The sequence below is a fragment of the Sinocyclocheilus anshuiensis genome, unplaced genomic scaffold, assembly GCF_001515605.1.
Source record: "Sinocyclocheilus anshuiensis isolate Anshui unplaced genomic scaffold, SAMN03320099.WGS_v1.1 scaffold1089, whole genome shotgun sequence".
Classification (NCBI taxonomy): domain Eukaryota; kingdom Metazoa; phylum Chordata; class Actinopteri; order Cypriniformes; family Cyprinidae; genus Sinocyclocheilus; species Sinocyclocheilus anshuiensis.
Window position 1 is genome coordinate 394,146 of NW_015555709.1, and position 14,734 is coordinate 408,879.

The window sequence follows — 14,734 nt, forward strand, 5'->3', positions numbered from 1 at the left end:
GTGTTTTATGTTTGTTCCAGTACGTGGATTTTGTAATCCAGAATGTAATCCAGAATTCCCTTTCCATGACTGCACAAGGTTGACCTCCCTTAATAAATGATTGTGGTGAATTCCATTCATTCCTGTCTATTAAAATGATTTTTTCAGGCCACGACAATGTTGCAATAAAATTATATCACACTGGGTGTGTGTATAATGGGAAAGATGAATGTAAATGATTTCTAATCTTTGCTGGCGTCTTCAATGTCAAATGATATTTGCAAGACTGTAATAAAATTATCTTATATTAATTGTAGTTAGTATAACAAACAACATGACTCCTTAACACATTTATTAGTGATATGAACTGGTTGGGTTTTATATATGATGCAATAATCATATGATGTCAAATCAAAATTAAAATATGAACTTTTATTTTGAGATCTTTTCAGACAGCTGTTTTTGTCTCAGTGGTTGGTTTTAGACTTAATACTGACACGTACTGGTGTAAAAATATTTTGTTTACTGATAATACACTCATCCATATAATATAAATGAGTAAAACAATATATGCCTATACATTTATTATTCTTAACTTGCATGGCTGGTCATGTGATGTCAACATGGTGGCGCTCACGAGGGAGCGACCTCTTCATGTAGAATAAAACAGCTGATACATAGCCTAATTAAAAGTGCTGTTGTTCACTTCTTTGTGTAAAAACCTTTTTAATTAGTAAAAATACTGAGTGCACCTTTAAAATGTGACGCTCGTATTGTTGTTGACAATACCTTTTAACCATTATAAACTATTTGAACTGTTTTAGGCAATTTAATCTGTGGACACAGACTGAACTCAACACAGTTGATTGATATGATCGAGGAGGTACATGTTTAAGATTGAGGGAAGAAAATCTGCGAAGAGTCTTTATGTGTGTGTGCTACAACCAGATTTCAAAATCGGTTAGGATTTTTAAACAAGTCTGAGCAGTTTTAAAGTAAACGGATGATTTCTGTACTCGGCTCAGCCTCTTCTGTAAGGGGTGGGGTGCACTGACAGGAGGGATCACATTTACACAGTCGACTTCTCATATCCGTGTGCTGTTACTTGGACAGATAGCATTCGATTTTTCACTCTACAGGTTTTCTGCACGCTAGACTTGACATTTTGACCAGAGGTAACGTTAAACGTTTTTATTTCTCACCGATGTTTTTCTCGACAGTCGCGCGACACCCTCTATCTAATTCAACATGTAACTTAACGGAAATGTTTCGAGCGAGCTCGAGATTGAAGCGAATGTGTCTCACTTTCTCTTCGCGTATAAAGAGTAACGTTACTCGTTGTTTGTTATCTTAAGTAATTAGTTTTAACTGGAAATCGTCGAAATTACACGCGGGGTGTAATTGAGTTAACCCAGTCAATAGTCACATTGTTTCCTCTCCTTTGCGATTTTCTTGTGTCGTATCTTGAATTTCAAGTCTTTTCTGAAAGAGCGAGGCCCTAAAAGTCTTCAAAATTTCAGACATATTGGTGTTTTTTTAAACATGCGAAACCCGTGTTTTATCAGATTTAAAATACCATAATGTAAAGCCTTCTAAAGTTAAGGATTTGGTTAAGAAATAAGGCGTTTGTATAACACGAGGACCGGGATTAGGAAAAAGTAAGAAATTACCGTTGAGCGTCGGGTCGTCATACTCAGAAATGTATTTACATATTTACTATTTATTTACAACTGGCTTACCGACTCAGTTAAAGATCATGAAACGTTAGCTTTTAAAGGCCAATTTGACAGTAAACATTCACAATTTATTTAAAACATCAAACTATTAATCTCGTGACTATGGTAATAACCACAGTTTCACCTTTCTCGTGGTTTTACTTCGTTCCTTGTTACTTAAGACATGCCAACATTTTTAGAATTTCTAATGTTAAATTGTACCTGATTAATTTCCTTTTTGGTCTGGTTAAAGAAAATGAGGACTATTATTATATTAGGCCTTATTAGGGTCCAAAACCCACATTTTACTTACATTTATTTCGCCTATAGTCGTTTTGTTCGACACATCTTTCACACAAAGATTTTTACATTTTATAAATTACAATAATAATAATAAAAACGTGGTTAATCTTTTGTTTGTATCTTGAGTTACTGTCCAGTGATACTTTGTCCTGTAAGAACTAACATCACACACTGGATGAGACGGAGACATTAGCCACTCAGAAAAATTATTTTGGAGTTATTTCAAGTATTTTGTGATGTTAGTCATGAGGTCAAGCATAATATGTCCACCCTGGAAAATCTTGGAGGAAAGAATCTGATTTATTTTTAAAAGGTTATAGTCATTTATACAGTTTAATAGTTTGTTTCAGTCATAGCTTAATGATATATCACTTTGTAATCTTTCACATTACATCTTTACATATTCTTGCTCTTTGACATTTAGTTTCTTGTCATTTTTATGGTTTCTTTCAGTTACTTTTACTTTCAGTAATATACAGTTAAATATTAGCCTCATTTAGCTCATGTCAGTGCATTGACCTATATTGTTTCTGTATTTTTAACCTTGCAGGTATTAAGGGCAGTGAGTGTGGTCATTTACTTTAGTTTATGTGTTTTTAGTTACCTTTATTTTTCCACAGGAATTAATTGAAAAGCACCATGGCTGTAGAAGGAGGAGCGAAATGTATCAAATACCTGCTCTTTTTCTTTAATTTCATCTTCTGGGTGAGTAACAAATAATATCTGTATTATTTCACATCTATTTCACATTTTACATTAGCTAGGGCATGTGTTATAACAGCTGACCCATTTTTCTGAATTATCATTGGCTTATTGCATGTTATCTGGAGGCTTTATTGTGAAAGATTTATACGAAACGCTTTCCCAACCCTTCCATTTTTACAATTCATGCTGCTTCACGATGACTTTAGTTTTAGTGAGGGGCTTTGACGTAAAATAGAGAAATAAAATGGACAGGTTTTTCTTTACTTCTCATATAAGTCTTGTGGTATTTCACAATTCCTCCTCCCCCTCTCAAAACTTCAAAATGAAGTTCTGAGTATTCGTAGTAACTGACACACAGTTTTGCCAGTCAAGGAGTTCAACAGAGTAAAAAAAATCATCTTCTAGTGAAAATACGTGTTTCCTGGCTTTGTCAGATGACAGGAATACAGTCATTTAGTGTTAGCATGTAGATCAAACATGGCTGTTGAGCTTTCAAAGACCGAACACTCACGAGCACGGGTGTTTACTCAGGAACTTGGCAAACCTTCGCATTAAATGCGTAAAGCTAATGAGAATGTTGTGGTGAACTCAATTTCATTTAATTACCATTTTAACTTGTAGAAAGTCACAACCATTTCATGGCATAAATTTAAAGCGTGCCTAATGCAGAAATGTGGTTTTGTTGTTAACACTTCGCTGTTAGTTGACTTTGGGGGATTATTGTGTTTATGGCTGTCCTTCAGCAGCTCGCTGATAATGCAGGCTTCCTTTCAGGTCATGGAAAACAGCACTCACTTCATCCCAGCAAGTTTGTTTGATCACACAAAGCACGGCTTTCTCACGCATTCATCTTGTGCTGTTGGTGTTGACATTGTTTGGTGTCTAAGCATTCCCTGGTGTAAATGTGCACACCACACACTCTGTTTAAAGCGTAGCCTGAGTATTTAGTGGTATGTTTTCGGAAAGAAAAAAAACATTCTTGCATGTACAGCACTCTATCCTTCAAATTGAAAACATAGTTGCTAATGGCCATGAACTTGTATGAGCTGACAGCTTGTTTTTTTACATATACCCTGATGGGGATGTACACGAGGCCACAAGCTCATTTTAGCACCTATATCATCTATGCTTCCTGTGATCAGATAAGTGCACTGAAATTTGTTTCTGTTGCACTGTTAGGACATATTTAATTTCCTAAACTACATTTGAGCATTATTATGTATATAATAATAGGAAGGAATTATTTAGGTATCTGCCTTGATGTTGACCTCATCACCTCATCATATTTTTATTTTAAGTTTTTTCCTTTTTGATTTATTCCGGTATACCCCACCGTACTTGAACTACTATCTGTTTACTCAGAAAGTTTACTCGCCTTTTATAATTTAAATAACTGATTTGTGACACAAAAAACATTACTTTAGTTATGGTATTCAGTGAACATAAAAATAAATGAGAAATGTTGTGAAAATATTTGTCCACAATCACAAAGAACGAAAAGAAAAGAAAAGAAAGAAAGTTTAGATGGGTTAAAAAACAGTACATGTGTGGAATTCAACTAACTTTCCCAGGGAAAATTCATTGGACATTATATCACATAGAGATTCTACAGGAACTACAGTGAAACAGTTCAATTTCTGTTCATTTTAACCAAACATTCAGCCATTAACAATTCCAGTGAGTTTGAGAATTACAGTTGTGTTTGCCTTTCTAGTTCTTTTGAACTAGAAAAGAAAAGAAAATTCAGGAAAAACTACTCTGTGGAGTTTTGTGCTGGGAATTTAAGTCTCTTCTCAGTGAAAGAGAAATTTAAAAGTTCAGTCTCAGTCATGTGATTGATCTTCCTATTTGTGACGGCATCATGTGACTTTCCCCATATGAGTATCAACGTTCATCTGTGACGCATTCAGAAAAAAAAATGCCAAAGGTCAACTGGAATATAGGCTGATAATAGACAATTAAACACCACTCCTTATTTGGGACATTGTCATGTGTTTCTTTATGTAATAATAGACACTCCTGGCAATTTCAACATATATCTTTATTTCACTCAGCAGGATTTATCCTCCTGTTGTTTTCCCTTTTGTCAATTTTGTTCAGGTACCTGCTGCTACTTATTACCCTCAAATATTTACTCGGGTGTTGCTTTGTATGTTAGCCGGATCGGTATAGTCATAAAAGTTGATCTGGGTTGTTGACTTGCTGTGGGACACCCATACAACCTTCATTTGTACAGCCGACATTTACGTATTACTAAACATCCTTTACACTTTGCTCAGCTGTGCCGATCAGTCCTACTTTACTTAAGAGACATTTACACAGTACTTTATCTGTGTGATAATGATAATGTTATTGCGTAACTAATTTCCTGATTGCTGACAAACCTTACATAGCATGATGAATAGATATTTCAAGCCATCACCAATGGCAAATTACTGTACTGAAATTTGCAGACTCTCATAGTTCTAATAACTTACCCATACCTAGTTACAACTCCCTTTTTATTTTTCTCTTTAATGCTAACACACACATCCTACAACAGAATAATGAAATAAGTTATGGTACCATTTTTTTTCTTTACATCTTTAGTGGAAAACAACACTTAAAAATTCCTAGTTGATGTTAATTACTAAATTGAAAAGATAGGGTTACTCTTTATTTTAAGGTGTCCTTGTTACAGTGTAATTATGCATTTAAATACTCAGTAATATTAATTAACTACATGTACTTACTATATGGTTAGGGTTAGGATTAGGGTTTGGCTTAGGGTTACTTGCATGCAATTATGCATAATTTATTGTTATTATAATATAAAATGTAACGTGTAACAAGGGCACCTTAAAATAAAGTGTTACCAAAGATAGTTACATCATAAAATAGTCTCAGATCAGAATTGATCAGAATTTAATAAATACTTTTATTTCATTTGACTCTTTGAGATCATTTAAGAATGCAAACACATGACATGTGGCTTCTGTCTTGAGTTTCCAGTTCCTCTTTTTGGGTCTCTTTTTCATCACCGTTGTTCTGTTTCAATTTTTATGATTCCAAATAAGTGACTGTTGTAAGTTTAAAAATGTAAGTTAATTGAAGGTTAATGTCAGTTTAACTACAGAATGAGGAATAACTCAATTATTATAGAAGAGTCTTAAAGTCACTGTTTTTCACACTTCCTCTCTCTTTCTCTTATCTCTAGCTGTGTGGCCTGGCCTTAATAGTTGTGGGGGTATTGGCTAAAGTTTCTATCAACACCACGGCCTTCCTCAAAGGATACTCCGGGTCTCCTCTAGTGCTCATAGTGGTGGGAGTAATCATCTTCTTCATCGCATTCTTTGGCTGCTGTGGTGCCTGGAAGGAGAATCAGTGCATGATTACAATGGTAAGAATGTGTGATGAAAATATTCATGTTCTAGTGCATATAATGAGATTCAGGGATTCAAGTAAATGTAATTTAATGGTTAGGGTTGCTTCAGCTGTTTGCACTAGGGGCTAAAATTTGTTTGCACCATTTATTCTTAATGCTTCAGTATTAGATTACAAGCTCATTGTAAACAAAGGCCTAGTCACCATGTATGACATGACATTCATTTTTATTGAGAATCCAGCAAGCAGCTTTCAAATTTGTAAATAGTGCTGAAATCCATGCATTTCGTTTTTAATTGTTAGGTTTGTTTTGATCTTATTTTACCCGATGCAGAAGTCAGCTGTCATAAATTTCAGTTGCTATAATGCACATATATTTATATTTCCACATTTTGCCCGATTTTAATATCAAAAAGATCAATTTAAAAAATGTCGATTTTCCAAGATGTGCATTAGTGTTATTTATTATTTTCTAATGTAATTATTTAAGTATTTTATTACATGTCATACATTTAAATAAGTAAATAGATTAACATTAAAGATTTGGGAAATGTGTGTAAAATTATGACTATTAACGGACAATTTGGGAAAAAAGACAGAAAATATAAATTAATGTTAAAATCTGGCATGTACTGGGGTAGTAGACACGTTAACATGTAAATGTATACAAGTGTACTTGTGAACATATACTGCTGACTGACTGAAATATGAAGTTTATATGTGGGGTTAGGTTTAGTGGTGAAGCACACTAATATTAAAGTCCGCGTTTACTCGGCCAAGCTGTGAAACTGACGTCATCAGAGAAGGAATGCCATTCCAGAGTGGAAGCAAATGTTCAGATTTTGATTAAAGATTACCAAGACAGACATTATTTTTTCCAGTAGATTAACTTGCATGGATTAATTGTTCACCTCAAGACTAGTGATGTGTGCTAACAAAGTAAATTGTGTAAATTTTGATTTAATGCAGACTTTAAGTATTGCCCAAGTAACCTGGTACACATTTACACTATTACACTACATCTAGGCTGTATTTCCACTAACTTGCTGGCTTCTGATGCTTTTGTTTATATACCGACTGCTGTAAAGCTGCAGCATGTCTGTGTTGACATGGTCAACACATGGCCAACAGGTCAAACCAGATTCCTTTTTATACAACACTTAATTTGAAGAATAGATGTGTATGTGCATATTTGACTAAAATGGAAATCAAACAGTTATAATGAACTGGTGCCTCAGAATGTGCCACTGTATGCCTACACAAATACAGTAGCACAGCACCTACAAGCTCTCAATAAAATCATTCAAATCTTTGAAATGCTATTCATTCACCTTTATCATTTACCTCTCCTTTATTTATTCTCTCCTAGTTTGCTGTTATTCTCTCCCTCATCATCATCATTGAAATCGGAGCTGCCATCGCTGGATATGTCTTGCGTGGAAACGTGAGCACTCTTCTCACTGGCACTTCATTTTTATTAATCTGTTTCCTAGTACCATTTGGCTCATTATAATTTGTCTTTCTCTGCAGCTGACTGATCTGCTGAATAAAGGTTTTGACGTCATGATTGCAGGATACAACGAAACGGAAAACCGCGACTCCCTTGATACTATACAGCAACAGGTTAATAAACCCAAACCTCTCACATTTTGGACGTGTTACTTGATTTCCATTTTCACATGGATGTAATCGTGTCTTACGAGTTTCTCCCATTTTGTTTGCTCAGTGCCATCTGTTGACACTAAACTGACATCCTGCTTCCTCTTATTTACATTTAATCATTTAGCAGATGCTTTTATCCAAAGCAACTTACAAATGAGGACAATGGAAGCAATCAAAATCAACGAAAGAGCAATGATATGCAAGTGCTATAACAAATCTCAGTTAGCTTAATGAAGTACATGTAGCAAGGTTTTTTTTTTTAATATAATAAATCAAAAGAAAACCGATAGAATAGAAAAAGAATAGAGCAAGCTAGTGTTAGAGGCCTTTTTTGCTTTTGTTTATTGTATAATAAATAAAAAGAAAACAAATAGATAGAATAAAAAACAATTAGAGAAGTTATATGCTGTTATAAGTCTTATGCTGTTATGTGGCTAAACTTCACTTTAGACTCAGTGCTGCACTTGCTCTCTGAAATATGAATGATTTATTTTTATTTTACACACACACACACACACACAAATATATATATATTTACAAAAAGACCAGTTAAATAAGTATGAATTTGTAATGTCTTTCTTCTAGTTCAAGTGCTGTGGAAGAAACTCCTCTAGTGATTGGATGAACTCAAAATTCTTGGCTCCCAGTTCAGTTCCAGATTCCTGCTGTAAAAACTTCACCAAGGATTGTGGTAAAGGAGCTCTCCAAGAAACCAGCAAAATCTACACAGATGTAAGAAACCTTTTTTTTAAGTGCACTAGGGTTTTGCTGACTCTTCTATTCTGTGGTATTTTTACAAAGAAAGTCTACAAAAAATTCGACTGTCTGTGTCCTCGTAGCTTTTAAATTTTAAACTTAGAAAAAAAATAAGACTAGTAGAAATTGTTTATTGAACAGGATTTGTGGGATGTGCTATAAACATTTAGATTTTGGTTTTGTGTTTGTTTAACACAGGGATGTCAGCCCATTTTGGACAAATTTCTAAAGCAAAATATCCTGTGGTTCGCTGTGGCAGCTCTGGTCATTGCATTTGTGCAGGTGAGACCTGCAAGATTGGTTTTCCTGTTACATACACATCAAAACATCAATGCAAACTCCCCTTCCTCGTAAACTAACCAATAAATTTGTTTTGTTTTTTTGTAGATCATGGGCATTGTGTTGTCCTGCATTCTGATGCGAGCCATCCGCAGCGGCTATGAGGTCATGTGATCACATCTAGTTACAGCACTTCACCCATATTAGCATATCACTTAAAGCTCTTCGAGACTGTTCAGGTGTTTTTAAAACTATTATATAAATGCCAATTATTTCCCCCCTTGCTGTGTAAGTTGACAGTACTCATTTGAGAATGAAATATCTACGACGTCTATGCTTTTATGACTAATCCAGTAGATTAGTCTCGTGTTAAGTCTGATTGACTGATTTATACTTTAGACATTGTTTTAAATTTGATCTTTACTGCAGTGACATTCCTTTGGGTTACAAGACATCATTACTGATATGCCAAATTTTATACATTTATAGAACATTCGTGCCAAAAAGGAAGGAATAAAATGTTCTAAACAAGTTTGTCCTTGTCTTAAATATAATGAACTTAAATATTTAGTTATTTCAGCTTACTACTGTGGTGTTGGTGAATCAGTGCTACCTTGATGAGGGATGCAAACAGAGACAATAAAGTTTGAAGTCTTTTAATAGAAGTTCCAATCTTTTCATACTGCATTAACTATGTACTTTAACACCGAACCAAACAGCATTGTCTCTTTATATAAAAACAAAATAAAGCAACACATTTGGCAACATATAAAGATAACTGCATGAACTGCACCTCATTTGTACCCGTGTTCTTAAGTAAAAGGCACCTGTTAAAAGGCTTAATAAGAAGATCAAGTTATTTCAGAACTTCACAAGACTAATTTAGCATAACATAAATGCTATGACCAAACAGCCTAGTGCTCACAGCAAACATCTTATTGGATAAAACAGGAACAAGGTGCAATATTATTTATGTAGTCTTTAGAACTGAAAAATAAATAACAAATGTAATTAAAATAAGTATATGCTGCATTATAGAACATAGCTTAATAATATATTGAGGAATACACTTTATCACACTTCAGTGTTTTTAAAGGCTGTAAACCTCTTTTCAGTTTTCACATCAGATTTAAAACATAAAAAATGGGTTTCTATAATAAAACATTTTAAACAATCTGAGAGAGAAACTAGAAAAATGAATGTGATAGGTGATACTTGTCAGTGCAGGTTTTAAACAAAGGTACAAAATGCAATTCACAAATGACTGTGCATGAACAACTGTTGTTAGTAGAATAAATATTCAGAATGAAAATGTTTATTATAAGACCAATGAGCTGTAATTCCAAATGGATGCATTTGGCAGATGTTCAGTGTGCTTTTTGTCTCAGATGTGGTTAGAACCTCTCCCAGTATAAATGTACATCATTAATTACACACCCTGTCTATTTCCATAATCCCGATGACATCTTTCAGTGACCATGTCCCTCCTATCTGTTCCTTACTGAAGTAAACAAAATTGGATAGATCTCCAAGAAAAACATTTAAAGCATGACAGCCCCTTTAAAGAATAATTCCTGCATAAACCGGAGAAAAAAAAATCCCTTCATAACATAAAATGCGACTAAGCCTAAAGACTCATGGTAAAAAAGCTTGTGTTGCGCTGTTTGGATTTGCATACATGAGTCTGTTTGTTCCCGCGGTGTTTTGCCTTTGGGTGTGGTGGTGGATGATCAATGAATGGTTTTGAAGAGAAGTCATTTACTTCCTCCAGAGGTCAGTGACTTTGGTGTTTAGGGAAGTTTACAGTTAGCAGTACCATACAGTGCAGATAGAGGGAGGTCTCGGACTCTGGGCAAACAGGAAGGAAATGGAATACCACAATGAATGTGCAACACAGTAACTGTCAAGTCAGTTTCAAAAGCACAACAGTGGTTTCTTCTGTGCTATTTGTTCATGCTATTTAACACAAAGCCGTACTGACCGATTAAGAAACATTCAGGGTATTTTAAAAGAAAACTTTAGAGCACATCTATGCTCAAATACTGAATACTGTGCAGTGCACGCTATACTTCAAAATATTGTGACTGTAATGATTAATATAAATATGCTACACTGTTATCCCATGTTTTCATCTAGTATTGTAAAAATTCTTACATTTTGGCAGTTAAATGAAATAGAGTTTCATTTAAAAAGCAATTACTTTTGGTTCATTCATGACACTGCACTGCATTGTGGGATACAGTATCCTGGGCAATGCACTCAGTTGTACACTAGACATTTGGTATTGTCTACAGCGAATTTGCATACAGAAATGTTGCAAATGAAATGTTGTGTTTAAATATGCAAATAAGGCATTATCTAATTAAATGTGCACTAATTTGCATACAATTCTAAAACAGAAATCTGAACCCTGGTAAAGCCAGGTTAAAAATTCTTCTTTCACATTAAATTTAAATGTTTTTCACAGAGGGGATTTTGGACGTCTGTTTTTATCACTCCATAAATCAGAAAATACTGTCAGCAGCCCGGAAATGATTTTAGGAATAAAATGTTGTATAAAAGCAGACAAATAATATACTGTATAAACAAACCCTTCTGTAAAAAACTTCAGAATATAGATAGCAATAAAACTGTGAAGTTTAGTGTATGTACGTTCTATTGAAGTGGAGATTTCTGGGAAAAGAAAAAAAAAAGATAAGAAATCAGCCTTCTGTTACCCGTTTTGTTATTTTGTCACTTACAAATTAAAATTACAAACAATAATTCCTGCTCTAAAGACGAGAATGGCTCAGAGTAGAACATCCAAGTTTTCATCTAATAATTATGACCTTGCATGAACGCACCATAAAGGAGCATGCTAGTACGCTATTCTGAACATAGCCTTGAACTTATGGCCTGTCTGTGTACCTTTGAGGTGTGTTGAGAACTGAATCCACTGTGTGAGCCATTCCCGGCACTGCCCTGGACTCAGGCGGTCTGGATTCAGCCCTCTCACGTAACATGCCTAGGAGATGTGAAGTAAAAATCACAAAATAAAGGCTGCTAACAGTATGTAACAGGCAAAATAAGGAGTGACCTCTGACCTCTCTGAGCTCTGCATCGTTTAACTGATGCAAGCCTAATCGAACAATGGCACGGTCAAGCTGCATGAGTTCAAAGGCGTGGCTGTTCAAGCGTCGACCAATCCAGAAGCCTGGGAGGCGGGGCGTCAGAAAGAGCAATGCACAGAGGTGTCTCTGCAGATACATTTTAAACAAGACTAAGACTAAAGACCAAGTACATTTGAAGTGAAGTTCATTGTTAAACTAGCCAATTATTTGGAGCTCACCATCTGATCTGCATACATTCTCTTGATACCCAAGGGAGGTCCAGAGAACAAAGTTCTCACTGCATGGACGTCAGACACCACAGGATGGACTCCACTTCGGACCTGCAGACACACATTTATAATTATTAAAAAGTCAAAATCTGAATAAAATAACTAACAAAGGCTATGATTTTACACATATGTAAAATGATGAATTAGCTCAGGCTACCTTACTGCAGAGCTCTGTAAGGCGGCTTTTGAGTCGGCTGTCTTGGACCGATGTTGACGTGCTCTCCATCCCTTTGACTATAGCCCAGTGGTGCTCGGCTCTCTGGGCATGATACACCCCCTGAAACTCCACCAACTGCTGTGGGGTCCAGAAGTGCCGGATCAGAAGCCGACGAGGATAGAGGTACCTAGAGGATGATGCATGTGATTAGCTAAGCACAAGAAAGAGGAAAAACACCCCTCATCCCATTTAATAATAATAATAAACTATTATTATTATTATTCATAATATTTTTACTTACATTTAAAAACTACTCAAAGAAATATATTACTATTACTGTCAAATAAAAAGCAGAGTATATAATAAACTATTAATGATAACAGTATTTCAATTGTGAAAATTAAAATCAATAAAGAAATATTACTATGAAAATAATACTATTGTACTGTAAAATAAAAATAATATTTAATAACGATACAATTCTAATTATTCAGTGTTTACTATTATTAAAAGTTTAAACAATAAATTAAACTTAAATCAATAAAGAAATGTTAAAATTGCAATAATACTATTATACTGCAAAATAAAGAGTATTAATAATAAACTATTGTTATTAAAAATATTTAAATCTTTTATTTTTATTTAAATATTGTTATTTACATTTTAACAATTAAATATATAACTTTGGCAAAATATTATTGTAATATAGCTAAGTATTATTAATAATAATTATTATTTTTAATAATACCTAGCTATACTACAATAATAATTATTATTATCATCATTATTACTTTGCTATATTACAATAATAATAATATTAATAAATAAATAAATTATTATTATTATTACTTTAAAATGCATCCATTTTTCACTCAGATTGACAATTCCTGTGGTTCTCATACGTCTCAGGTCAAAAATGTGTATAAATATGGAAAAATCACATCCTTGAAGGTGGAAGTATCGTTGGATTAATTAATGGAAGAGTAACAGATAATAATTGAGACATTCAATATTCAATCAGTTTCAAAGATACAAAAATACTTAATTGTTAAAAAGACAAAACACTGAATAATCAGCAGAGTAAGATGCTAAATACTCACATAAGGATGAAGACCACATAGTTGGCAAAAGGAGGTATTGATAAGATGACCAATGGAATGGCTTTGATTAAGTCCCTGCGGACCTGAAAGCAACACACAAAATCAAAAATGATAATTTAATACAACTTATAACAGCAATATATCTCATAAATGTCTGCTTCAGTTCTTTGACTCGCCTGCCTGATTTTCTCCATATCATGGTAAGGCAAATTCTGGTGCTCTATTCTTTCACTGAGCATGCGGGCTACGATTCTTCTCACTTCTTTACCATCTTGAAACAGGAGCCGGAAACCTTTATAGAAAATCATAAAACCAATATCATAACATATTTGCCAGAGATGGTTTAAGGATAAAAAAAAAAAAAACAGTAATAATTTTAAATATCTATTATTCACTCTCTGACCTCTCATAAAAGTGTGATAAATGACGTAAAATCTTGGAAAGCGACGTTGCAGGAATCGCTCATATTTCTCATTAGCCCATTTCAGACCGGACACAACGCTTCGACCAATCCCATGCCTGGCTTGTGAAGGAGAGTAGTGTCTAACAAACCACACACTACTACACAGACAGACAGACATAAATAAACAAATAAATAAAAGATGTTGTGTGATGTCACAGGGCATGTACTGTATTTCCTGATGAACCCAATGCAATTTTTTCTCTGGCTAACAACTAAAAGGAGGATAGACAATGAGAAATATTTCTCTTGGCCCCATTTGTATGATTTATTACGAAACATCATCAGTATAATTTTATAACGAGTCTATATCCAAAAATACCTAGCTGTATGGTATGAAAACCACCGCCTACATATGATCGATCATTCTGAACTTGTTATAAATAGTACCTGGATTTTGTGGAAGCCAGTCTCGGTGTGCAGAGACTTGCTTTGACCCCGACAGGTCGTTTTCCGTACAGTAAGATCAATGAAGCCCCACTGCATAACCCTCTACAGGACAGCGCCATTTTGGACTGAGGTGCTGACAGTTCTACATGGGCGTGTCTTCAGAGAATGGAATGCGGGCACGGCGCTGTGATTGGCTGCTTCAATAACCGCATATATTGTAACCAATGCGCACCAAATGATTGTGTAGATGGATACCGTAGTATTTGTGTGATAGGAGTCTTCATTTCAAAAACTGACAAGTCTTCTTAGCTCAAGCAAATAAAAAAAAGTTTATATATATATATATATATATATAATAGGTTAATGATCCCTCATGTTTTGTTGGCTGAAGCCTCAGAATAGTGTGTATAAGGCTGTTAAAATAACTCGGTTGGAAAAAATGTTTTTTTTTGTGTAGCTGTTAAATCAAATTTAATTTCATTTAAT

General features: G+C 34.4%; 2 protein-coding genes across 2 annotated transcripts; one reads left to right on the forward strand and one right to left on the reverse strand.

The window, feature by feature from the left end:
• Window positions 1-1,028: 1,028 nt before the first annotated feature.
• LOC107671882 (CD63 antigen-like) lies at window positions 1,029-9,529 on the forward strand. Its single transcript, XM_016464881.1, has 8 exons — window positions 1,029-1,154; window positions 2,618-2,702; window positions 5,899-6,081; window positions 7,435-7,509; window positions 7,596-7,688; window positions 8,313-8,459; window positions 8,682-8,765; window positions 8,871-9,529. Exons 2-8 carry the CDS (start codon window positions 2,637-2,639, stop codon window positions 8,934-8,936), a joined length of 714 nt encoding a protein of 237 aa, XP_016320367.1. The 5' UTR covers window positions 1,029-1,154; window positions 2,618-2,636; the 3' UTR covers window positions 8,937-9,529.
• A 682-nt stretch (window positions 9,530-10,211) lies between these two features.
• On the reverse strand, window positions 10,212-14,367 carry LOC107671881 (LETM1 domain-containing protein 1-like). The gene is made up of 9 exons (XM_016464880.1): window positions 14,249-14,367; window positions 13,802-13,959; window positions 13,575-13,690; window positions 13,399-13,481; window positions 12,299-12,485; window positions 12,091-12,192; window positions 11,846-11,998; window positions 11,670-11,766; window positions 10,212-10,610 (listed from the first exon to the last, which is right to left on the reverse strand). The coding sequence occupies exons 1-9, from the start codon at window positions 14,365-14,367 to the stop codon at window positions 10,537-10,539; spliced, it is 1,089 nt and encodes a 362-aa protein (XP_016320366.1). The 3' UTR covers window positions 10,212-10,536.
• Between the last annotated feature and the right edge of the window lie 367 nt (window positions 14,368-14,734).